This window comes from Phalangium opilio, unplaced genomic scaffold, assembly GCF_054372755.1.
Source record: "Phalangium opilio isolate 3A_F unplaced genomic scaffold, DU_Popi_V2 ptg000070l_1, whole genome shotgun sequence".
Lineage (NCBI taxonomy): Eukaryota > Metazoa > Arthropoda > Arachnida > Opiliones > Phalangiidae > Phalangium > Phalangium opilio.
Window position 1 is genome coordinate 12,775,085 of NW_028324182.1, and position 24,442 is coordinate 12,799,526.

At 37.3% G+C, this 24,442-nt stretch overlaps 4 protein-coding genes and 1 long non-coding RNA gene across 13 annotated transcripts in view; 1 reads left to right on the top strand and 4 right to left on the bottom strand.

Annotated features, from left to right (window-relative positions):
* Positions 1-4,581: 4,581 nt before the first annotated feature.
* LOC149661730 (BAG domain-containing protein Samui-like) lies at positions 4,582-5,872 on the bottom strand. The gene has a single exon (XM_089843299.1). It carries the CDS (start codon positions 5,685-5,687, stop codon positions 5,325-5,327), a length of 363 nt encoding a protein of 120 aa, XP_089699425.1. The 5' UTR covers positions 5,688-5,872; the 3' UTR covers positions 4,582-5,324.
* A 635-nt stretch (positions 5,873-6,507) lies between these two features.
* LOC149661731 (uncharacterized) lies at positions 6,508-9,067 on the bottom strand. The gene is made up of 3 exons (XM_089843285.1): positions 8,849-9,067; positions 8,509-8,742; positions 6,508-8,236 (listed from the first exon to the last, which is right to left on the bottom strand). The coding sequence occupies exons 2-3, from the start codon at positions 8,683-8,685 to the stop codon at positions 6,854-6,856; spliced, it is 1,560 nt and encodes a 519-aa protein (XP_089699411.1). The 5' UTR covers positions 8,686-8,742; positions 8,849-9,067; the 3' UTR covers positions 6,508-6,853.
* Positions 9,068-9,211: 144 nt separating this feature from the next.
* On the bottom strand, positions 9,212-12,148 carry LOC149661732 (trans-1,2-dihydrobenzene-1,2-diol dehydrogenase-like). Of its 3 annotated transcripts, none has more exons than XM_089843293.1 (9): positions 11,991-12,148; positions 11,085-11,229; positions 10,849-10,959; positions 10,570-10,734; positions 10,271-10,392; positions 10,064-10,194; positions 9,694-9,818; positions 9,482-9,632; positions 9,212-9,415 (listed from the first exon to the last, which is right to left on the bottom strand). In XM_089843293.1, the coding sequence occupies exons 2-9, from the start codon at positions 11,175-11,177 to the stop codon at positions 9,309-9,311; spliced, it is 1,005 nt and encodes a 334-aa protein (XP_089699419.1). In that variant the 5' UTR covers positions 11,178-11,229; positions 11,991-12,148; the 3' UTR covers positions 9,212-9,308. The 3 variants fall into 3 exon arrangements, with proteins under 3 accessions (XP_089699419.1, XP_089699421.1, XP_089699420.1); XM_089843295.1 differs by having other exon boundaries at positions 10,570-10,730; positions 10,845-10,959; XM_089843294.1 differs by lacking the exon at positions 11,991-12,148 and adding an exon at positions 11,842-11,859.
* A 165-nt stretch (positions 12,149-12,313) lies between these two features.
* The window catches only part of LOC149661733 (organic solute transporter subunit alpha-like), a 62,085-nt gene continuing 49,956 nt past the window's right edge, over positions 12,314-24,442 (bottom strand). Inside the window, exons 1-8 of one of the 6 annotated variants that reach the window (XM_089843292.1) lie at positions 18,007-19,287; positions 16,759-16,975; positions 16,532-16,683; positions 16,383-16,456; positions 16,129-16,287; positions 15,473-15,584; positions 15,151-15,403; positions 12,314-15,072 (exon numbers count right to left, since the gene is read on the bottom strand). In XM_089843292.1, coding sequence (XP_089699418.1) covers positions 14,939-15,072; positions 15,151-15,403; positions 15,473-15,584; positions 16,129-16,287; positions 16,383-16,456; positions 16,532-16,683; positions 16,759-16,843 — 969 coding nt within the window. In that variant the 5' untranslated portion in view covers positions 16,844-16,975; positions 18,007-19,287 and the 3' untranslated portion in view covers positions 12,314-14,938. Of the gene's footprint in view, positions 15,073-15,150; positions 15,404-15,472; positions 15,585-16,128; positions 16,288-16,382; positions 16,457-16,531; positions 17,501-17,528; positions 19,293-21,741; positions 21,845-24,442 lie in introns of those variants that run through there. The other 5 variants (XM_089843291.1, XM_089843286.1, XM_089843290.1 and 2 more) reach the window with 5 other exon arrangements.
* LOC149661734 (uncharacterized) lies at positions 14,944-16,755 on the top strand. Of its 2 annotated transcripts, XR_016368985.1 has the most exons (5): positions 14,944-15,076; positions 15,141-15,512; positions 15,600-16,301; positions 16,367-16,451; positions 16,510-16,755. It is a non-coding gene; the product is annotated as an uncharacterized LOC149661734 (long non-coding RNA). The 2 variants fall into 2 exon arrangements; XR_016368984.1 differs by having other exon boundaries at positions 15,600-16,451.

A 24,442-nucleotide genomic window follows, 5' to 3' on the forward strand; every position in this document is an offset into this window, starting at 1 on the left:
GTTATTTTAAAAACGTTCTACGAAAACATGGTCAAATAGGCCAAGATCGGAGAGAATACACTAAATTGCAAAGAGATGGGATATAGGAATGAAACCTAGGTCGGTCGTTCTAGAAGATATGTAGAGGATTTTTCTTGGCATGCCTGCCAATGGACGATATTTTCAAAACCAAGCTAATCTCCGCAAATGTCAAACGCGAAATAATTTTTTTAACGACTAGGCCTAGACAATTCCTCTTCTCAAGTTTACTTCATTTTCTTCTGCCATAATTTAATTAAAGAAGATAATAAATTAAGTGATTAATTCAAATAAATAAATAAATATTGAACAAAACAAACATTCTTTTAAACGAGGATAAAATGACCTTCAAATTTCCATAACGTTACGATAGGTTATTATTTATTTCAAGACATAATTAAGTAACTTCTATAAAAAAAAGCGGAGTTTTGGCTTTGAATCATCTTCGTGAAAAAAGGGTTGATCACGACGGCCAAAACTTTTTCGTAACGCGTATTATGTAAAGAAAGCGAGAATTACTACATAGGTAAAACGTTTTTAGACAAGCACGTGTCTTGAGATTCGAAGGAACAGGGCGTCGTTTCACACGGCGTTAGAAATATACTAACCCGAAGTTATCTTTCCCCTCTCCACTCCGAAAACGTTTAAAGTTACAGTCCCCCAAAATGAGTTTACTCTTCGGTTTAATAAAATTCTGATTATTCATTTGGAAAAACAGCTGGCTAGTCTGAGTTGCTAAGCGACTGACTACGGCAAGAAAAAGCAGCGCCAGAAATAGAAAACTACGCAGAATCTTCTTCACTCTTCAGTCTCCACCACTATCTCCATCCGAAGTCAATTTTGATACCTCTACACTAGAGTCTGAGATCGCAAAATCCCAAAACATTCTCTCCATACACGCGTCCCTAGCTCCTATCATTCCTAGCTGCATCTCCCAACATCCGAGGGATGGATGGTGAGAGGCAGGAAGTGAGATGAGGATGGAAGGGGGAAAGAAAAAAGAGAGAGCGAAAGGGGAGAGTTAAAACACAACAAAAGAGTCAAAGTCCCCCCTCTTTTTTTTAACCCCAGGCAAACGAAACATTACGAGAAACAGAAATTCAGTCGAAATTTACTCTAACTACGTTCTAACGATGCTATCTCGAAAGAAGCTTATCTTCCCAAGTATTCTGCTTGAAAATCAGGACATTCTAAGATTAGTAGCAACTTAAAACCACTCCTTTGTATTTCAATCGAACATTCTGGAAAATTCCTGAGGTCTTTTCGCATTGGCAACCAGACCACGTTGCAAATTACGGTTGCTTCAAAATTAAGCAATAAGCTAAATACGGCTTAAGCTCCTTAATCGTTGGTTATACCGTACAATTTGACACGTTTCCAGACGGAATAAATCAACCAGCAGCAGCACCACCAGAAGTAAATAGGGAGCAAGCTGCACCCATCGCTTTTTTGGCACTGGCTGGCTTCTTTTTGAAAACCACGGAACGAATCATGAATAAATAGAGGAAACAAATAAAGGGTGTAACTTTAATTGAATTGAATTGAATTGTAAATCTAAAGATGTCCAGCGTATTAAATTTAAGACGTAACTCTTAAACCTAATAGCGAGGAGAATTAATAAAGGGGCTTATTTTAAAAGATATTCATCACGATTTTCCTTTGCAAAATCTAAAATTTCACGTTAAAAATCGTGAAGAGTCAGATTAAATTTAATAAGGTGTTTCGTTTCTACTTTTTTTTAATACGAAAGTATTTTGAAGACTTCCTGGTGTAAAGGGAACTTTTTCGGTGATTTTTTTGGCTGCTTAAAAATAAGTGAAAATTAATTTAGGGGAACCAGACCGATTCCGTTCGCACTACAAAAGATAATACTTAATATATCTTAGAATCTTAACTCATTATCAAAATATTTCCCAATGCGAACTAGCTAGGTAGGTCTTTTGAAAAAGAGTCAAATATATTTTAGAATAATGAGCACGTAACCCACACGCACGATTCCAATTTAAAGACTAATCGAGTACCAGTATCATGATGATTAATTCAAGGATAAATATTGCAATAAAGTTATCTTTTCTGTTAAAGTATTTAGAGAGGAGGGTGGAAATAGCGGATTTTTTCCAGATAAAAACCGCAGTGTCTCAATTACACCAAAGTCGAGGTTAGAAACTACGCGCGTTTACTAATTAAAACCGGGTATATATTTAATTAATTGTAGATTATGACAATTAAACTCCGTCAATAAACGCTAAACGTCCTTGTCAAACAGACCTCGCCTATAATAAAAAAACGTTGACGTTTCACGATTCGAATTGACGTCCATTTTAGAACGACAAAAGACGTAGGTTTAGAAGAAATCTTAACGCGTTTTTAAAGGGTTTCCCCATTAGATGTGGGATATAATTGCCGAGGTACTTAGTATTTTTCCCTAAATTAAAATAAGAAAATTGTCATAAAGGAAAGGAAATTATGGGGTCTGACTCGTTTTATCGTACGCTATATTTAGGGTCTTTGTAAACACTAAGTAGGTGTACCAAATAAAATAGTTAGGCCTAACAACATTATGAAAATTGTTCCCTAATGTTTTTTAGAATAGGTTCTCTTTAATGACCGCACATTATTAAAGTTTTCTTAGAAATAAGAACTTCGTATTCGTACGCACCCAGATTTTTAGAAAAGAAAAATAGCCATGGATAAACGCCAAATGCGTTTTGTCAAAACTCGTAAACTTTAGGCTTAAAACGAAACCTAAACAAATGTCCAACTCCAGGACCCAAGCTTAATTTTCTTTTAAACTGTAAAGATAAGATTCTAACGTCCTTGGAAGGGTGTAAATGGTGTTAACTACAGAAAGGTTTCTTAAAACTATAAAAATGTAGACGCTAGGTTGGTTAATTGTTTTCCGAGGCTTTCAAATTCAATTTGACCTATTTCGAAGATACTAAGATAGGTACGGGGTTTGTAAGAATAAACATTTAAATTTAGACGTAGACATCCCTAACGAAGGATATTAGTAGACCGAACCGATTCTATTTGATAAAGAACGGTATAAAAACCCATTGTTACTGACAAACAATGCGTAAAATCTTTCTAGAAAAAAAAAAACCTAACTAGAAAAGGTGACGAAGCTCTTTTTTTGCTCCTTTGTAACACTTCTGAATTAAGCCTAACATTCCAACGAATCTGTTATCTGAACTAGGCCTTACAACAATAAGAAACGACCTTACAAAGAGCGTTCAGAAAAGATTGGTGTCATAATTTGCTCACCGAAACTTTGAGCTTTTGAAAAAATGTGTTCAGTAAAAAAATACCTATTTTATCTGAGCTATCATCTTATGATTTACGAAGTTTACATTAGTTTATCGTTAAAAGACTGACTACACGTGTCTGAAATATGTTACGACAGAAATTGGCGGCGGGCGACCTTCAAAAATGGCGTTGAAAAAATTAGTTGACATACATTTTAAAACCCTAGTGATATTTTAGACAAACGTAAACACAAAATTGCGCCACCGAATTTCCAAAGATGGGTGCGATGCGATTTCTATATACACTTAAGGCGGAATCCGTGAAGATCAAATAAAAAAATAAATTAAATCATTTTGTAACCGTCCTTCCCTCAGATAAAAGAAAATTAAGGTCGACAGGTATAAATTAAGAGGGGGATGAGGTTTTGTTATTCTTTAGATAGTTAAGTAACTTAAAAGTTGGTGGCACGAACGCGGAAACATCAAAGCCGCGCCTTTCTTAAACTCTTTTGGTCTTTCCTCGCGTGTTATGTTGTGTGTGTGGGACCAACCACCCGCTGAGTTAACACCCCTACCGTCAAAAATCATTTCAACTTAAGACAAAAGGAGTTTCAAAGAAAAATGACTGAACAAGTGATTGTTTTTATAGTGTCCTACACGTACGTGCTTAACTTTTTAAGAACCCATCTATTGATGATTTATTGACGATATCTATGGGCAGGTCAGCCCCGCCCCCTTTAAAAGGGGTCAACTGATAACAAAGACGATACAACACAAATCGCGAGTGACAGTGAAAAGTGGGGAAATAATTTAACCATGCAGAGATAAAAATACCACCAATATTTACCATTGTCCTGGCGAGATCCTATTTTGTTGGTTCATTGATCAGGGGGAGATACAATAGCTGAAAGAAAGTTTGGTATGGGGGGGGGGTGGAGGAATAAGAGACTTGGTTGGCATTACCGTACTTGGGCAGATATCAACCAAATAGAGGAGGAGGACACGTGTGGCCTCCTACCTACGTCGTGTTTCTCTCTTCTTTTTTATTCAAGGTCGATTTTAGTTTGGTTTAGACTGTGCTGAAAGGGTCCCCCTAGAGACCACCAATGTTTCTCTCTCTCTTTCTCTCTTTCTTTCATACCCCTTCCCATCTGTCCCCCCCCCCACTCGATTTTTATTTTTTTTTTGGCAACTCTTTTGAAAGGTCCAAAATTCAGAGGAAACTTAACTTTTCACCCACTCTAGAGTCAAGAGAAAATTGATATCTCTAGATCTTCCCCAATAATTCCCAAGGATGTAAACAATTTTACTCTTTAAATTTTAATTATTTTCTCTTTTTAATGCTAACTCTGATTTAACCGGAATAATTATATAACAATTATTTTTTATAGTGAAAAATCCTTAAAATATATTTCTTAAAAACCAACAAAAACTTATTAATTTCTTTAAGTTAATAAAGATTTACACATAATTTTACTCTTATTGTGTCAGTGCTTTCTTTCAGGCTTTTGATTCTTAATTAAAGTGACTGATTTTTTAAAGCCATAAATTATATATATAAAACATTTTCACTAACCATTAATGTAATATAATTTAAAGAGGATGATTTATTTTTATTTCAAACGTAACTTTAAGTCAAAATAGCCGAGTTTCGATTAATTATGACGAAAATATTTATATTTGGTAAATTTCTGAGCATCTACGGAAGCTAATTAAAATGTCAACATTGCAAGCTGGCATATTTTAATTAATCATTAAATTGGAGAAGTACTATATATAATATGACAAAAGTGACGCTTGTAGCTTCCAAAATAAATTATTAGTCCCATTAAACGAACGTTTGAGGGACTAAATTTGTTCATTATTAATAGTTAAACTTTATACAAGTAATGAGTAGTCTTTAGTTTGGTTCTAAATACGGACCAGTTTTTTGGAGGCCAAGGCCTAGGCCTCTTAGTGATTAAATCGCCGCGATTTGGTTGAAAAAACCATAAATTTGAGTTTATTTCTTTGATTATAGACATAATTTGATTACTACTTTACACACTAACATGGAAAATTTCAAGAACTCTGCGTAGGGCCACCACCGTTTGGTGAATCTACTTTACTCTCCAATATGGTTATACAAGATTGTATTTCGACGACGGCCGATTTCCTAGCTTGCCTAATTTCGTCCTTACCTCCCGTATCAACGTTGTCTAGCCTCAATATACAAGAGGTTAACATTTCGTCCAAGTACCTGTACTGATTGTCCGTGGCTTGACCCGAAAAAGATTCCACTTGATTTCTTAATCCTTGGGCTTCCCTACGAATTTGGGATATCTGTCTGCCTGGGTCTAAATCAACTACGGGCGTCTTTTGAGGCGGCACAACCGGTTGTTGTTGAGAATTAGCGTTATTTTTACTCGACTGAGACAGTCCCATACTAAAACTAATTAATTAAACCATTAACCTTCAAATATATCACGCAAATCCGCACATATATTCGGTTAAAATTAAAGAAAGACTAGATTTTTTGACTACTTTCTTTAACATTTCCATTCCGGCCTAGGCCTAACTCCCCGAAAAAAATGTGCGATCGATGGAAAGATCTCAGCGCCACCTACGGAACGGTTTTGTCTAGTAAAATTCATGTACTATAGATCAAGCCTGTTTGTCGAGTATAGGGTAATGGCAGCCCTCTGCCTTCGACTGTATTAAGCTCTATGGGGAAATAACATGGGGTGCCATTAGTCTATAACCGCTCTCTCACTATGATACCGTTCGTTCAGATCTATCACCAAGACTATACGGTTACTCGTATATCTATGGGAACTAGTGAGCGAGATTAGTTGAACTGTACGAGTTTTGAGTCCTAGTTGGTTCTATTTGATTAAACAATTTCTTTTCACGGCGACAGGTAGAAAATAGTGCGGCACAGCGGGGCACTGTTCGTCCTTTAAGAAGTAATTAAGTGACAGGCGGGGAGTAGAGATATCAGCACCGGTTATGTTTGGTTTGAAGCACATAGGAGTAGACCCCAAGTTCCCCTATATTCATTCTCTCAGAGAAAGCGCGCTAGTTAAAGGGAACAAAAAATTTCTTTTACATCTAAAAATGCGTTTTTTTTGGTTTTTTTTTGACAGATTCCTCGAAAACGTCAGAGTTAAAATTAGGAGAGGAATCTGGCCTTTATCGGTCCCCAAACATAGGTTTCACGTGACAGTTAACCCAGATGCGTTATTAAAATGATAAATAAATCGACTTTGTTTACTGATAATTTTTATTAAGTGCATAAATAAGCTATTTACAGTAAATAACAAGAGAAAATGTGAAATCTTCAACCATCAAAACACTGAAATTATGTACAAAAAAAAGCTCCTGCCTTTGGTTTTATAATTACTTTCAATAAATGAAAAGAAGAAAATACTGGTTGCCCTGTACAGGCTTTGAATTATATTTATTTGTATATTCCTTAAGGAACATAAAATGCAGAATAGCGCGCGTACTCCTTCTTTGAAGACAACAATCCAAGTATCCAAATAAGATGGACTTTTCTCTGTCTATCACAGCTTAGCCGCACAAAAAATAGGACAGTATTTTTCTCATCTTCACTGTTCAACAGAAGTAGCGTGGGCAGTAGGGGAACTTTCTTTAATTTGATTGTCAGTTGTTGGTTGAGAGTCGCCAGCAATGTCATTTTCAGGGTTAGTGACTTTTTGGCTGTTATCAGTTTCCATCGATTCATCAGTAGACTGAGGTTCTTGGCAGGCGTCTTTTTGGTTGTCTAAAGTCATTTTATCCTCAGTCTGTTCAGCTTGTTGACCTTCTTGGGGCTTTCCACTCTCCACTTCCGCTTCCATGGGTACAGTACCCAAACTTTTATTACTAACAGTGTTAGAGGAACTGTTGTTAGCTTTGGCTTCTAAGACGCTAATCCAGGATTCAATATCCCTAACAGCGGCCTTCCTAGCTTGTCTGATGTTATCCTGTCCATTAGTCTCCACATTGTCCAGCTTAAGCATCAACCGAGTCAACATTTCGTCTAAGTAGCGATAAGCCTTGTCTTGTGGCTTTCCAGAAAACTCTTCTATTTGCTTTGTGTAGGGGTTCAATTCTTCCAAGACGTGTTTAATTTCATCCAATGGATCTGGAGTCGACTTGACTCTCGTGTGATTTTCTTTCTCGGTGGAAGCCTCTGGAGATATCTCGCGTTTTTGTTGCTGTACATTCACCGGGATCTTGGTGACGTGGGGTCCATTGGGGCTAGAACGTGGGGCGCTAAATGTGCTAGAAGGGCTTGACATGGGAGGGTGTGAGGAAGCCTTCCTTTGCCTAGGAGAAGTAGGCATATCCGAATGGTTAGTCCCAAAGCAATTGGCGGAAAATGATCTTGCCGGAGGTTGGTGACTTCTTGGGGACACACTAGGGGCCTCATCGCGCATCACCTTAATGGGGATGGTACGAACGGAGCTTTCTCTACGTCTTTCTTGCTGTTGGCCTTGTTCAAAATTTTTCTTAAGTTGGTGAACATTAGGAGCTGGGTAGTCCTCAGTATCCATATTAGAATCCACAGAGTTTTGTTTGGAGAGATTGGCACCGCTAGCGGGTCCCGCTTGTTGTTTGTTATGATTGGCCTGATTGTTGGCACCACCTCCATCAGAAGCGTACCCGGAACTAGAAGAACCATCCCTAGGTTCCACCATGATTGGGATGTGATGAACTCTGGGCTCGCGAGATATCTTGGCCTTCATGGGTTGACCAGTTCCACTTGCACTGCTTCCTTGACTTCCGTGAGAAGCTTGGGAAGAGGTCTCGGAATCATTTCCATCTTCCATGGGTGGTGTTCTCTCATGTACACCGCGAAAAGGTGCCTCGTCTTCTGCAGCCCAATTGGGGCCCATTCTCATACGCCTGGTAAAAGAAGGACTAGCTGAACCCGGTTCGGTAAAGGCAGACCTGCTTCTCCATTCAGGATCTTCAAATTGAGGAGGCTATAATGAATAAATGAATTTTTCTCAGATTCCTGTCAATATCCTATACACGCAAAAACCTAAGGTTGAGGGGAAAACCCTATACAAGGCATAAATAATTGTTAAAAAAAATTCGTTGGTTTAATTTAACTGGGGAAATTTTACTAAGGACCTGTCGTGACAAAGTAGTTCCACATCTACATTGAGAGTGATCTACCTAAGAGCTAGGGTATGGGAAGGGGACAAGCTCGGTAGTTGTTCGCGCGGCCGGGTGGCCTAATCGTAACACTTACGCGGTAAAATTTGCTTTGCCAATCGGCCCCGGGCCATCCCGGGTGATTAGTTGGCGATGGTTCGAACATTCTTCTGTCTTCTTCGGGATTGTGACTAAAACCGAATCTTTTCCAAATCTTTTCTCGATCTATCGGGTTACCGTCTTCGAAATGAAAAGGTGGCTTTCGGTTATTCATTTTTATTATAACCGTGCGATCGACTCTCCGCCTTTAGAAAGTTTTCTCTAGGTTGTTCTAGAAAATTCCAGAGAAGAAAGGAGAATGATCCAATGAAATTTTCGATGGTGGGCGAAGCGCGCCACCTATTTCCCGCCTAGTTATAGGGAGCGCTTTTACGTACCTACCACGTGCTCTCTTCCCGCCAAATTTTAAATGCGAAATTTGAATCTCAAGTCTCGCTACTTAAATTCACCACTAATTACTAGAATTTCTTAAGAATTTTATGTTTTATGCTTAAATGATTAAAAACGTTTTAAAATTATTTCCAGGACTTGAAAATTATTTTCAATCCATAAGCTACATGTTAACTTCTGGGGCTCATCCAAATGGTTTTCCCATCTTGGTGGAATTATTCTACGGAATAGCGTTCTATTATACGTCTTCCTTGTAATGGAATATTCGCGGTAAAGAACGTTATCCCAGTGAATTGAAGCGATAAGCAGAAAGCCAGAGTTAGACAAGAGACAATATACTTAGAATCAAGTTACTGCACGAATGAAAAGTTTATTTTTATTTCGGTTTCAAAAAAGGATATTATAAAAGGTTTTCTTGGAGGAATTCGGATACCCTAGTCGAGATGTTTAATCATCTTCGGGAAAGACAACACCGACTTGCTTACGTAGCTCGTCCATGAGACTGGCCAGAAGTTCGGTATCGGCGTGGGTCATACGAGGACATTCCAAAAGCCCTAAATAGTTGAATTCAAACTGTCAGCGTCACTCATTAACATTACTATCTATTGTTATGGCATTACCTTCTTTAAGGCACCTCCTAACTTCGGCTGCTTCGTAATAAAGGCCGGCGCTATTTATGAAGTTGCATGGCAAAATGGTGGTTGGCATAGGGAAATCAATAGTCTTGTCGTCCTCAACAACTTGATTCGGGCACCACATAGGGAAATTCAACTAAATACGAGTACGATTTAGGTTGTTTCGTGACCCATAAAAGGTTTTATTGGGTTCGTACCTTCAGTTTACCCTTTGTACCGAAAATCTCGGCTTCGCACGGTAATTGAACTTCAGCCGAGGTCATCATGTTGGCAACGCGTCCACCACTGTACAAAAAGGAAGCGCTGACGTTGTTGTCCACGCCTTAAAAACCATACGGCTTTAAACTTGACATTTGTCTTTATTAAGACAAGTACTTGAGAGGAAAATATGTATCTCGAGGAGAGAATTAAGATCTCTCTACGTTACCGATGAAGGCGTGTTTACCTACTACGCGACGCAACGGCGCGACTACACGCCCACACGGCATTTCAGATTGAAGAAGCGAAGGATGAACCCGAGATACGCATTCCAACGAGTTATACGAAGATAAAATTCCTCGTATTTACCATTGTCATTTAAGCTTCCAACTGCCGCGACCTTGACTGGTTTTTCGCCTCCAAATATCATGGTAAGAGCATTGAGTGTGTAAACGCCAAGATCCAATATGCCTCCACCACCGTGGTCCTTGCGACTGATCCTTTGGATACAAGTTTAAGTTTAGGCCAAGATGGCCAATCTCATTCCCTAAAAGTTAAGTTTCAACAAAATCTTGCCTGTCAACGTTAGCTATAGGGAGACCAAAGGACACATTGGCCACTCGAACCTCTCCAATTTTTCCAGATTTTATCGCTGACATTAGGTGTTCGTACGCTGGCAAAAAGCGGCTCCATAATGCCTTAGAAATATAAGCTTATGAAAGAACTATTCCTTGTAAACTACCAGCGTTACACGAAGGTGTTCTTGATAGAATATGTTCTAGGGCAAGCATAGAGTCTAGGGGTAGGGTTTCCATAAGGTGTGCTACGCGATTGCGCAATTATAAGCAAGACGTTACGCGTAAATACAATTATACCTCCATAATAAAAAGCTTCTTTTCTTTGGCCAAAGCCAGTAACTCTTTAGTTTGTTTCAAATTAAGAGTGAATGGCTTCTCTAGCAGAACGGGTTTACCATTTTCCAACATGAGTTTGGCAAGTGGATAGTGATACGGATTGATGGCTCCAATATACACCACTTCCTGCGTTCGAGGAAACCGAAAAATAAGATGACATATTCATGAATGAAATTGTCTAGATCGTATCCCTTCCCGGAAAGAGGGGAAAAAAGGTCTAGATTTAAAAATAAAACTTGCCACTTCGGCGTCTTTAGCCAACTCCTCGTACGAGCCATAAGCGCGGGGAATATTGTGCAATTGCGCGAAAGCGGTCGCGTCTTCCAGTTTACGGGCCGCGATTGCGACAAACTGAGAAAAAGAAGAAAAAAAAGCAGTTGTTTTATTTTTGAAATGGGCTCCCGCTGTTTGTCCCATTTCTTCCTATACTTAAGACCATTAGTTACTCTTAGTTATAAAGAAAAACTGTCAAATACTTGATGTTGGTCCCCTTCAGGGAAACTTTTGACGGCTGTGACAAAATCGTGCGAAATTTTGCCGGCACTAAGTATTCCCCATTTGGTGGCCATGATTAACTAATCTGATGTCTTTCGTTGCGGAGTAAGGTTACGTATTGTACAGCTGTTGAACGAGAAATTAATTCAATAGGTTTTCAGTTGTATTATATTAATAAACGCGATTGTCGCAAAAAATAAACGGGCAAGTACTCGCTCGGTATTTTTAATCCTAAGTATATGACAATGAATGCTATCCATAAATAAGACAATACCAATAAGTATGACAGGTTTGCTTTTACGTTAACACGGGATGGGAATATTAAGGGGTAATTCCTGGGGTTTATACCTATTGGCACTGCCTCACCAGAGGTCTCTACAACAGCTCATTAAATGTCATATTATTTTAGTTCTGTTTAATTAAAACACATGCTGTTAAAACGGCAACGTTGCCATTTCTGAATTACCAGTAAGAAACATCATCAAATTAATAGCAATAAAATCTCTAAATAATTCAAGACGATCCTACCTAATTAGGGTTAAACTTAACGGAAATCAGGATAAGAAGGGGCGATAACTGACGCTAAGGATGTCTCGAATTAATTCAGTAAAAACCGTGCCTGATTAACTTGATAAACTAGCGAAAAACCTCTCGACACTCTCTGACACGGTAAATGTAAAAGCAGTGACGGAGCAGCTCTTTCCAAACACATGTATACTTAATACGAGTCTATCTAACCTTCAACCATCCGTTTACATCACTGTATCAAGGTGGTTGTATAAAACGTGCAACGCGCTCTATGGATAGGCCATGCAGTGGAATATTTTTTACAAGTTGTCCTGCTGCAATAATGATAAAAAAGAAAGAAGTTAATAATGGAAACATACCGAAATTCTGAATTGAAACTCAGAGGCGATAGAGATGAGTTTAGTACGAAACTCAGTGAGGTTAGAGACGAAACTAATCGGAATTTCTGAGAAATGGAGGCAGCTAGAGAGCGATTGTGAGCTATATAGTCTGCCTTTATCATCATGATGACCTTGATCGTATAAACAATGAGGCCTACTTGATTTTTGCTTCTTCTGGTAACTCCATTTAAGATATGTCGAAAAATATTAAAAATAGAGCTGTGTTCAAAAACAAATAAAAAACCTTATCTAAAGCGATGGTTCTTCAACGACAAAAATTAATATAAAATATAATATATATATTTTTTAAGTTTTTCAAGTGGCACTGTCATTTTATTTATTTTTAATATTTCCAAATTTAGGTTGTTATTTTCATTTTCTTCTAAATACAGTACTTTTTTTAGCACCAGATTTTTGTAAAAGCAAAAAAGCTTTGTTTTAATATTGGTGTTTATTTTTCCCCACCTTTTCAAGTCCTATTTTTTAATTTTTAAGTAGTTTTCTAAATCTACATATTGCTTGGCTCGGTAGAAAATAAACATGGTTTGTTATAAATTTTCATCATAATTTTTCACACCAACACAAATAATTTTTGTTGAAAAGCTCGTTTTGGTTGGTACATATACATTCCTAACTTTTATACTCTCCCAATAAAATCTTTATCCCCTCATAGGTTTAATTATAATCAAAATGATTAAATTATTACTTTAAATTGAAGTAAAAATTTAAGCATTATAATTATTCTTTATAAAGATTGATTGCGGTCATTTAAATATATCTTTCTTTCTCTCTCTTTATAAACATGGTCCCCCGCTTTCCTTTGATATACATTACCAGGAAATTATAGAAGTAACACACGGAAATCTTACGGTGTCGCACACATACTTATAGATTTGGCAGGCGATTTAATATCCCGTCGACATGATCTCAGCGTCTAGAGCTTTGAACCTAAAATACCAGCGGATATAATAATTCCTAGTGTCACTTTTAAAATTTCCTGATATTAGCGTAGCGTTGCGGCAGTTTTCGCGCGACACTTTGTACTTTCCTCTCAGCCAATCACAGGCTGGAAAAGTTTAAAGTGGTAAACAATATGGCGAAAAACGCCAGTAATCGTGACATTTTTTTTATTTATTATTTTTCATTTTGGCAATTTCCCGTTAACACCATAAACGCCAACAATTGGTTAAGTGCTGCCTAGCTTTTACAGTGCAATAGGGAGCATTCGGTTGGGGAGGAGTTAAGGTGAGATAATTTTTACGGCCATACTGGTGGATTGGATACAGAAGGAACGCTGATAGTTTGATACCCACCAATATGGCTGTCAGAACCTTGGCAAGTGTGACGTACTGGTACTACTCAGCCAACTGAAAGCTCTCTACGTGCTTTCCAAAAAGGGGAGGGGCTTAAGCGAAAACACGCCCATTCTGCCGCGACACATTCTTCCATCACAGCAGCTTTCTCAATAATTTTTTCTTTACATCAATTCCTTATAATTTTAATAAATAATAAATCTTGGCAGTAGTAATTATAAAATATCTTTAAAACCGCTTGATCTCATTTCTAAATAATTCACAATTTTAATTTTACCCACTAATTAAATCTTTCTCTCAGTTATAAGGGTTTTTTGTTTTTAATATTCTATACAGCTTAAATATCCTACACTAAATAAAAAACGAAAATCTTATTTACAAACTAAAAATTATTTGGATTAAATATATCCTACTTGAATAATTTCCTATAATACTGACTTTGATATACTAAATCTCATCACGATTAAATATAATTCTTTTGATATGTACCTAATGCCTTAAATTTATTACAATTCATTATATTGTGCAATGGAACGGTGCTCCTAAAGAATATATATTCTAATAAAAAATTGTAATTTATGATTATTATCTCAATTTTATGGAATAATTCTTATATTTTTTAGGGTATTTTTTTTCTTTGTCATTTAGAAGGAGTTCTATCGCGAGCAAAATTTAAATTTTTGGCTTTGAAAGAGAGGAACCTTTTGGAAATATATTATTTTCATTAAATATCTATATATATATAATATAACAAATAAAACATTATAAATTTGCCAAAAAAATAAAGATAAGAGTTTAGGGTTAGGGGTCAAACATTTTGTCTCCGGGCGTTTCAGAGGTTTAGGAACTAAAATTTGCGCGTCTTTTTGGCTTGATTACATTCTGCGCGCAAATTTTAGCGTACAGTCTAACCCATAATGCCCCGAATTGTACAATTTTTGTCCCCCTATTTGTTTAACAAAAAAGAAACATTTGGTAAATAACGAAAAAATAAAAATTTGCATATTAATCTCTTGTACTATAATTATCTTATAATAATCTTTTTGAGCTCATTTTTAGGAAGAAGAAGAAACGTAGGATAAACGAAAGGAAGTAACGCTGTGGTTCCTGCCTTTCAAAGTGAGCAAAAAGGCAGAGTGTGGTGTGTAAAAAGGCAATACTATATGGAGTGTGAGTGAAAGTGAATGTGCGCGAATATCACAAAAAAGTATTTGTCTAAATTTGTTGTTTTGTTTGAATTAATTAGGAAGATTTTCATGTATGTTATTATTATTTTTTTTTGTCATCTCGAGGTATTATTGTCTAAAAACATGGGATCGCGGGGTAGGGTGGGGTGGGGGTGGCACCGAATTGACTATATATTATCTTAAAGTTTCAATGGAAATTTGTTTTTTTTTCTTAAACTTGTTGATTTTTTATCTCCTCATCTTTCTAGAACCTCTTCTCGAAAACTTAAATTAAAATGAAACAGGCCTATTCCTAGCGTTATCTATTAATTTTGGTCGAAAAAACCATTTTTTTTTGTTCCTAAAATCGTGGTGGTTTTTTAAAAATACCCATAAATGGTGGTGGAACTAACGGTAATAAAAACGCTAGAGAACAGACCGCCTCTAGTCAAGTGGCGCTTTTTGGAGTGTCCAAATTCGAATCGACACTTTCCGCCGGTAATGGCGGTGTTCTCATGAAAAATATTCTAGCCAGAATTGCCAGGATAAAACATTCGCTTAATAATAACGCGCTCCGCAAATCTGCGTAATTAAAAATGAAGAAATTCTTTAATTTTCTTTTATTTATTTCATATTTTACGAATTTGTAGGTAAACTTACACAATCCAGTGGCGTAAGAAGATAGGGGCGGCTGGCACGGAAGAACGCCCAACTTTCCAAAGAAGTCAAAGGCGAAAAAATGGGCCCTGACTAAAAGGAAATTTAATTGGAGAACGATGAACTTTGACCTGAGATGAAACCCCGGTATATTTCGCGAACACATTCGAGTGAAGACAACAATCCCATATACTCCGGCGAAGAAAGACAGCCCATTTAATAGGAGCAAATATGGCGCTGCACTTTCAACGTTTAACTAAAAAAATTAACGTAAACACCTAATTAGAAATGAACTAAAAACAAGTTGGACGGGGGAAATCTGTACCTCTCCCATTCGATATACGCCAAGATGGTCAGTTACTAATGTAATGATAAATACGATTAAATGGAAAAACAAGAGCTGGTAAATGGAAATCTTCATAATACGAAAACGTTTTCTGTTTCAATTACAGGGTACAAACAAATATTAATCCAAGTGCGAACGTAAATTGCCATCAGAAATTTATTTATTTAAAAGAAGCGGGAAAGGCTCACACTGTCCGAATCATTACCCAATGAACTGCAACCGAATTATTTTAAAATATCTTATTGTTTGTCTTAAATAAAACTTAGAAAAGGCACACCTTCATTAACTACTGGTTAATTTAAAAATATTCCGAAACGTAACTTCGCTGTAGTTTTTAAGTTATCCGATGGAGTAGATTACCAAAAAACCCATGCTTTTTCAATGGGACGTTAAGCCTAAAATCTGACTTTTTTTTTTCTTTAACATTACGGGAGGGTATGGGTTCTTATAGAGAAGACCCTATCGGCTCTTTAGAATTAGATTAGAATACATCGTATTTAAAAGCAAGATCAATTACCCCCCCCCCCGGAAATGGATGGCGTCTTGGACTATTCCGCGTTGGCCAATAAGGCCCATTATTCATTCCCGTTTCGTTTAAACAAATAAATTCTTGTCACCGTTAAAAGTTAACGTACCTAGTTAACTTTGGTTCTGGACAAAACCAACAAACGCAACAGATAGGAGGACCTTGAAGAATGACCTTTTCACCTAGTAAAGTTTCTAAAAGAGTTTCTTCTCCTCCAGCGTAGGATACAACCAATTTGAAGAAGAAAATTAAAGGCACCGGTAAATATCTTTCGAAAGAAAAGTAAGAGAGAAAGTCCGTCAAAACACTTGACATAAATCAAGATAGTAGAAAATAATGTGTAAAAGGTTAAAGAATATTTACAATAGTACTACTGGATTTGTATATTCACTGGTTCGAGGAACGAGGATTGTTAAAAAGAGACAGAAACATGTAACCTTGACAAAATGGCACGAAAGAATTAGACTCTCAATTATTTTTTTTTTTCAAGGTAATAAAAGTCAAAGACCTACGGGAAATATACTTAGACATCCCCACATCAAAATATAAGTATTGAGAGGCCAATATCGAAAAAGAGTAATCGATTCTTGCAAGAAAAGAACGAAAACGAAGGAGACTGAAACAGCTCCAACGCAGACCAGAATGGTTCCCAGACTCCCCAATACTAAATTTTGACACACACAATTGTCGTTAAAATCCCAAAGAAGAAAATGAAAAGAAGATTGAAATAAATAAATACCTGTAAAACTTTCGGCAGTTGTGGGAAGATATCGCGACACCAGCAAATCGCTACAATTCCACGCAGCGGCTGTGTCATACGACATTGTTCTGTCTTTATATTTGAATAGTAAAATTTATAATACGAAATAATTTCCAGACGCATTGCTGAATTGAAAGTTGGCTTCCTCCATACTTTAAACACACTTTTATACAACTACTAACTCAGAGTACAACATCTGCAATAGTAAACAGAGTAGGAGGTTTTTTCAAACGAAACCGAAAGATACTGACAACTGATATATATTTCAAGTCAAGTTACAAATAACCGACGGTATAGGTACGACCATGGTACCGACTAAAGGAGATGGAAATCTAACAAACGACTGTTAATAACTAACAGGAATTGATAAAGAAGTACAAAGTACTCCGCTAGGTTAAGATGAATTCGAATAAATTTTATAAATAAGACAAATAAATATTAGCTGACTCGAGACTTCCGTAGTTATGAATAAATAAAAAAAAAACACCTAAACTGGTTTTATGGGTCTTTATTCTATTGTATTTAAAAATATCCCTAGAAAAAAAGGTGAGAGAAAATCCCCCTGATATTTGGGACAAGTGTTTGAATTGTAAGAACGTTTTCAAATAATTTCTTATTTCTCTTTCAATTTATATTAAACTTAGTAAAAAAATTAGGTTGATTCATAGCGGGGGTTTAATAAAAAAACTAACCAGAAATCCATGTACAATAAATAAAAACCGTCTAAAAATATCTCAAAATGGACTTACAATAATGTCGAAATTTAGCTTGGTAAGCTCCATTTTCATTAATATTTTTAATTGATATTATTTTTATCTGGGTAGTGATATAAAATAACGGGCAAACCGCGTCTACAGATCCTTTCATTCTAAGGAGGTTGAATCTACTGACGTTACGAATTTTGGCATTAAAATATTTTTGGGTTTTTTTTTCTCTTCTCTCGATTCGCCACTGGGTCAATTTCGTCCCAATAAACAATTTAGCTCTAACGTTAAAAATTCCACCACGAAGGAGGAAAATAAACCACGAAAAATAGTAAAATAGGTTAAGGGCGGACGGCGCCCTTTGGTTTGTCGGGGGGAAAAACGTGTATATAGTTAGAATGACTAGAATCAGCTGTGGAGTGGATACTACGGTAACGGTAGTCAAGGTAACACCCTGAAATGGTCGCTAAGCCTAACGTCAAAAAAACTGCGTACACCGGTTAAAACGGGAAGCCATACTCACCGATTTTTTGGCCAATATTTACGAATAAAAGTACCTAGATGAGCTACATTATTGAGCGTTTCAGATGCGTAAAAACCGGCTAACGTTTCGTATCAACCGACGTTACCGAACATTCTAAATTTAGGCTTCACGCTTGACCCATTTCATTAATAAAACAACTTTCTAGTGTTCTACGAAAATCGGGGAGGGAGAGAGCGTATGGACTCTACAGATTCGGAAAATGGATGAGACCAAATTTCTCGCCCCACCAAAAACCCGCGTCAAGTAAAAAAAAACCGATTCGGACTCCGAGTCGAGTCGAGTACAAACGCGATGCAAATAATACACGCGAACTCGAGTTACGCCACCACCAATGATATTTCAAGGCCTACCTATTCGTAAACCCTAAATGGCACTCTGAAATTCATAAATCATGGTTTCTTCGGCGAGTAGGTGTTACAATCACGAGGAAATCTATACTACTATTATCGAAACACCTTTATTTCCCTGGTACTAAACTCGCCAAGGACATTGGTACTGGCGCATTAGGCGATTACACAATCTAGAATTATTATAATTTACCTCCTAATTCAAGATAACGAGATATTGTTCGCTAATTAGATAACCGTGTAGCCGGGCCGGGCTGTTCAACTCGATATTATCGAGCGCGGTTTTGACAACCGACACCACGTGTTTACCTCTTTTTTCGCGCCCTCTATGACTATATCATAGTACCCGACTAAACTAGCCGTTGATTAAAAGTCTATAACCACCCCTAAAACCATTTGCGGTTAAAACTGGTTTACTTTATTAAAATTTAAAGATAAATGGAACCAATTTTCAAAGCTTTTGTATACCCAAATAGTTTCGGTTTGCTAACGCTAGATCGAGATAAGTTAGTTCGTGCTGAGTTGCCAAGGCGCCAAAAAAACTCAATATTCTACAAAAGTCGCATTATAAACTCAATAAAATCCATTATATTCAGCTGTTCAACTCGTCACCAACAGATAAAATCACTTAAAACATCTGACCTCAAGGGTCAACCTATGGATAAGCGAAAAAAAAAGGCATTAGGCTTACCAATGCGCTATCAAAGTAAACCAGCAGTTTTAAAATTAATTTGCTGTGAAAACCGACGCTGTTTATCAATTTATCCATAATACCGATACAACTAACTCCTACACGCGAATATTCTCCCATCTTAGCAAGTTTCAATTGAGCAACTAAGGAAAACACTTAAAACTCTAGCTGAGTCGTTATTTTATAGGTTAAGGACCTTTGCCAAGCCATAATATAACTTGACCCTCTCTAGAAGCACTCATCACCTAACCCTTCCTCACCCTTTTATTTTCTAAGAGAGTAATCCTTTAACCAAAAGTACCCCCACTTCCGAGAGCGCGGCCGCTCCGGGTCTTTAGTTTTCTTCGCTTGTATCTGTTACAAGACAAACCTATAGAACTCTCTAGCTTTTTCCACTAAAAACTACACAGTGTTTTGATAGAGACAGATTTACGAGAAGAGACAGGAAATAAAGAAGGGAAAAGAAGAATATGGTCTTCTCTTACTATATAGGTTTCTAAGTAAAGGGGTAAATAAGGTCAAGTTTTTTCCAACCGCTGCAAAAAACTATTGGGAAATACATTTCAATGGTGGTGTATGCCACGGAAAAAAGGGTAGCATACTGTAAGACTCATGTCAAAGATTCTCTTTCGATGCTCCTGAAGTGAGGAGTGCCTGCATTTTTCAACTTCATCCAAACACGCAAGAATGCGTGACAGATGGACGACAACGTAGAGCCAAAACGTCCCAACTCAAGTATGAACTAGAAACTAAAGAATAACTTTTACAACCTTAGATGAGATGCACTTGAGACTTGGATTTAAACAGCAATAGTATGTTAATTCCACAGTTAAAACGAAGCAATTCGCAGTAAAGTATCACCATAGCTTTCAAGTATCTTTACAAAAACGTGGTTGAATTAGGTTTAGGAGTTACGTTATTTTCGCACTCAACTTTGGTAAAGTTATTTTTTCTTCCAAGTTTCTTTGGTGGAAGCGGGCTCTGTTTGGTACGCGAAATTTTACGCACCAATAAGGCAGCGAGAAAGTATAGAAAAAGGCGGGAAAAAGTTTCGATCGAAAATAAAGAAGAATGATGATTTGAGAAAGAGGGAAAATTACGTAAAAAAGAAGCTGCAAGGAGAGGGAACGAAACGTTTTCCCCACACGGGGGGCAATGACGCTAGTGACCTAGGATGAATTTTTGGAGGTTACTTCCGGGATCGAAACCCTCGCTGTCAGGGTCAGCTAAAAATAGCTCTCGCTTCTCCCTGAGAGAAGGGAATAGAAGGGACACGCGAAGAAGCGAAGAGAAAGGGCCAGCGTATAGGATAGGGACCTATGACGTCAAAGGGATTGGGGGAAAAGAACGAAGGGGGACACGTAAGAAGATATTTTTAGAAACCAAAACAGCTGGGCTTCATCTCCTATCCCTACCTCTCGCTCTTCCTCTAAGGCTAGTTTCCCCGGGTCCCGGACATCCAATCTGGGAAAAGGGTATAGAAGAACCGAATCGAATCCTTAATAGTACAATATGACTAACGAACTAGAGGACACGGTGCCGGGATAGAATGAAGAAGAGCGAGAGTGGAGAAATAAAAAAAAAACCTGCCGTCATGTACCAATCTTTCTTTATTCTACGTCAAACGTTCCCCCGATTCCATCACTCTACACGCTTTCCTTTAGCAAATACGATAAATTATACTCAAGAGGATTGGATTGAAATAAGCTATAGGGAGGGGCTTACTTCCGGCAATACGATATTTTGACAGATTGACCCTCTTTCGATAACAAACAAGCGTATTAGTACCAAGTTCAATCAAAGAGATTTATTCAAATTAAATACGGACTCTGTAACATATCAAAACCAGTCGCTAAGTGCGAGGAAATCAGCTGCAGTTAGGAAGTACGTACGCATTATGACAACAGTCCAGAATATGACATGCCCAATTAAATTTGGATTAAACTCTTAAGCAAACCCCCCCTCCTGCAATTAGAGGAGTTAACATTTTATTTATGGAAAGCAGCTGCGAGTGAGAGAGAAACTTCCGGGGTCGACCATTGACCTAGTGCTGTGCTGACGTAAGAGATTCAACTCTGACCTTAAAGGAACCGGCCCGCTGCTCTAGCTATGTTCCGTTCTCTTCTCTAGAGTCTCTCTTAATGACCCACGCCCGGGAGCCGAAGAGCGAGAGAGAGAAATTTATATATATATATATATACACGTTACTTCTTTATCTAGTTTTAATTCCTGAGCACTGCATATTATCATTTTCCCCGGGCTACCCCGCCAAAAAAGGAGGGCTCCTTTCCCGCTAATTTGTCGAGAAAAGTTCATCCAACGCTCTTCAACGTTTGTTTGATTTAGTGCCTAACGACGCAAAAACTGGGTTAAAAAAACCGCAGTCATTTACATAAGGCGGAGATTATTCATTAAATATTACGTTGGTTATAATTATCCTTCATTCATTAAGAATAAAAAATGTTCTATTTATAACCGAGCTAAAAATAGGGGGAAAAAAGGTCTATTTATAGAAACAGACCTTATTGTTAAACCTAACACGTCCCAACGCTTACTAGAGGTAATTTTGAGTTATTTTTAGCTTAATGCGTCTGTTGATTTAGTAATGGTAAGACTAATTACATTTCTAGAAATTTATAAAATTCTAAACAGCTTCGAAACGCGAAGCCAACTTACAGGGTGAACGTATGTAATGTATTTTCTACCAGCCCCTGTAGAAATGTTTCACCCGCAATACAGCGGTGCACAATACAAGGCGCAAGGGGATAACGTAATAACGAGAATCGAATTATTTCTACAGATTTGAACTATGCCATCTTAGGTTACGGGGTCTCTCGAAAATTGTTGACCGGGTCGTGAAAAAGGTCAATATCCGGGCAGTAGAATAAAATCAAAGACCCATCAATAAATGATTTCAATTTTATGCGGTTTTCAGCGATTTTCTTTTTCTTTTTTATTCTTCCAAAAACTTTCTCCCTTTTCTCTTATCTTTGGTAAATAGAGCGTTACGATACGGCAATATTTTTTTTATATTATTATATTTCCACTCTCGAATTTCCGAATTTGAAATACAGCTCCCAGCAGTATTGACCTTAATCGCGGTCACTTTTGAAGCTTAGGGTTCGAGAAAAAAAAAAGGAAAAGTGGCAAACGATGGAATCAGAGATTGTTTGTATTAGCGAGTAAAACAGTGGTATTTAGTTACAGATTAGCGCCAAGTGATACAAGTAATTAGCATAATGAGGATAATTACAAAGAGAGATCGAATTGACCTTCAAAGTCAAAAGAAGTTGCGGGAATATACTGTATCAGTTACTTTTAATCTTCATCTAAGAAATATTATTTATTCTATAAAGGTCAAAGTGCACCCACGAGTTGCGCATAGCACCTTACGCTAACTGTAACTCCAGTTAAAGGAAAAAAAAACGTGTCATCACTCTGCTCTCCATCCTCCTCTATACATCAACCCGTTGAATCCTGAGAGAATGATCACTGGAAACAGTTTTTATCCCGTGACAAGAAGAAGGGCTTTCCCCCTCTCTTTCCCATCTCTACCCCTATGTTTTTCCTTAGATAAGCGAAATTACAAGCGTATCTTGAGGTCAACAAATTCTAGTTGGCGCATTTGTTGTCGAAACTTCCTGGATGCCTAGTACACTAAGCCTAATTGTGAAACCATAATGTTGACTTTATGATGCCCTTACAACCTTGGCAGTGTGTGGTTCCTCGACTTTACTATTTTTTGCGGGGTGGATTTAATGGCTTAGATTAGAAGAGTATCATAAATATTGTTTTTATCTTGAACCTGAATCTCGTGACTACGACGTCAGAGCGGAAATTAATGACATACTTTTTTTCATACACTGTCAACAGTGAAACCAAAATATTGATGGTTTATTACTGAGAAACATAAAACGGTGGCAGATTTCGTACAATTGAGTAATGCGATGATTTCATCTTCGATTAAACATAACATTACTATTAATTTTATCATTTTCTTAGTAAGCAGATTGTCAAATATTTGATTTAAAGGGATAAGGGAAAAACGATGCTATTTATTTATCAAAACTTTTGTTCAAATGAACCCTACCCTGAATGCTTTGTTACTTAAAAATTTAGTAAGAAAATGGATATAAATAGTTAACGGGCGATTCGATAGATGGCTACAACTAGAAGAATTCGCGGGAAAACCGATCGAATCTTTCATACAAAGAACAAAGTAAGGCGGGCTACTGGCTGGGAATCTTTGCCTTTTAACAGTTTCCCGCGAAATAAAAACCCCTTCCCGGGAAAGGAAACGGCTCACTTCCGCAAAAATATTCATATTGTTTTTCTAGATTTTTCTTTTTATTTAATGCATTTTGTTTCACGTGGAAATTGAATCTGGTAGGATTTGAGACAAGACAGAGCTCGAATCTATCCATTATAGCATACTATATGTATATTTAGATCCACGAGATTTCAGATGCAAGAACAATACTACTCAGTGTAGCGGGTGTCGCGTGGTACGCGTGACAAATAAATAGGCAAAAATACACTAGAGTGGGTGGGCGCGCGAATCCCTTTGATGGTTTGTAAACAGCCTTTTCCAAGCATTATCTAGCGCAGAAGGACAATGCCCGCTGATAAAGGTGGGTACGAAGTAGACTATATTGCCAATAACTGACATACCCCGATGCATATTTCTCGAGGAGTATTGATACCAATAGCTAATGCAAAATAGATTGCTAGAAGAATTTCTCATATTGAGCTACTAATATTTTTTCTCCGTGTTTACAGTTTCAGTTTCTTACAAATATGAGACAGACTAATAATTCGTTTAAATTAAATGCCCATATTCACAGGTATAAACCAACATTTTGAGACAATCCAAGGCGCTCAAAGACTATACTAAAAGAAATTGAATGCCCTCAAAAAGGGTTAAATACCAATTTGCAGCGCGTGCAAATGCGTGACGTTTCATTTCAAATTGACATATTGGTTCTTAGGTAGTTTAAAAATAATTCGATAAATCACAGTTGGGGTTATCGAACTAGATTCGAAGTTGGAAGACTTATAAGAGAGCTGAGAGCATCTTCTCTTTGAAAAATTGAGTAAAAATCTATCGAATCGAAGAATTAATAATCCGAAGAGAGTTGAGAACCAATCTTTTTTTTCTACTTTCTACTTTTTTATATTTTTGGTTCCGGCGTCTTTTCTCGCTTGGCCGGGTATCCTCGTGACCCCGAGTTGTGTGTGTGTGTGTGTGAGAGAGAGAGTGAGAGAGAAGGGGGTTGGGCCTCCTTCATTGACGTCATATCCTACCCGGAACAGTTTCAGTTCGAGAAAGGGAAGGGTACGTAGGAAAAGCCAAAATTTTCGGGAAAGGGTAACGAAG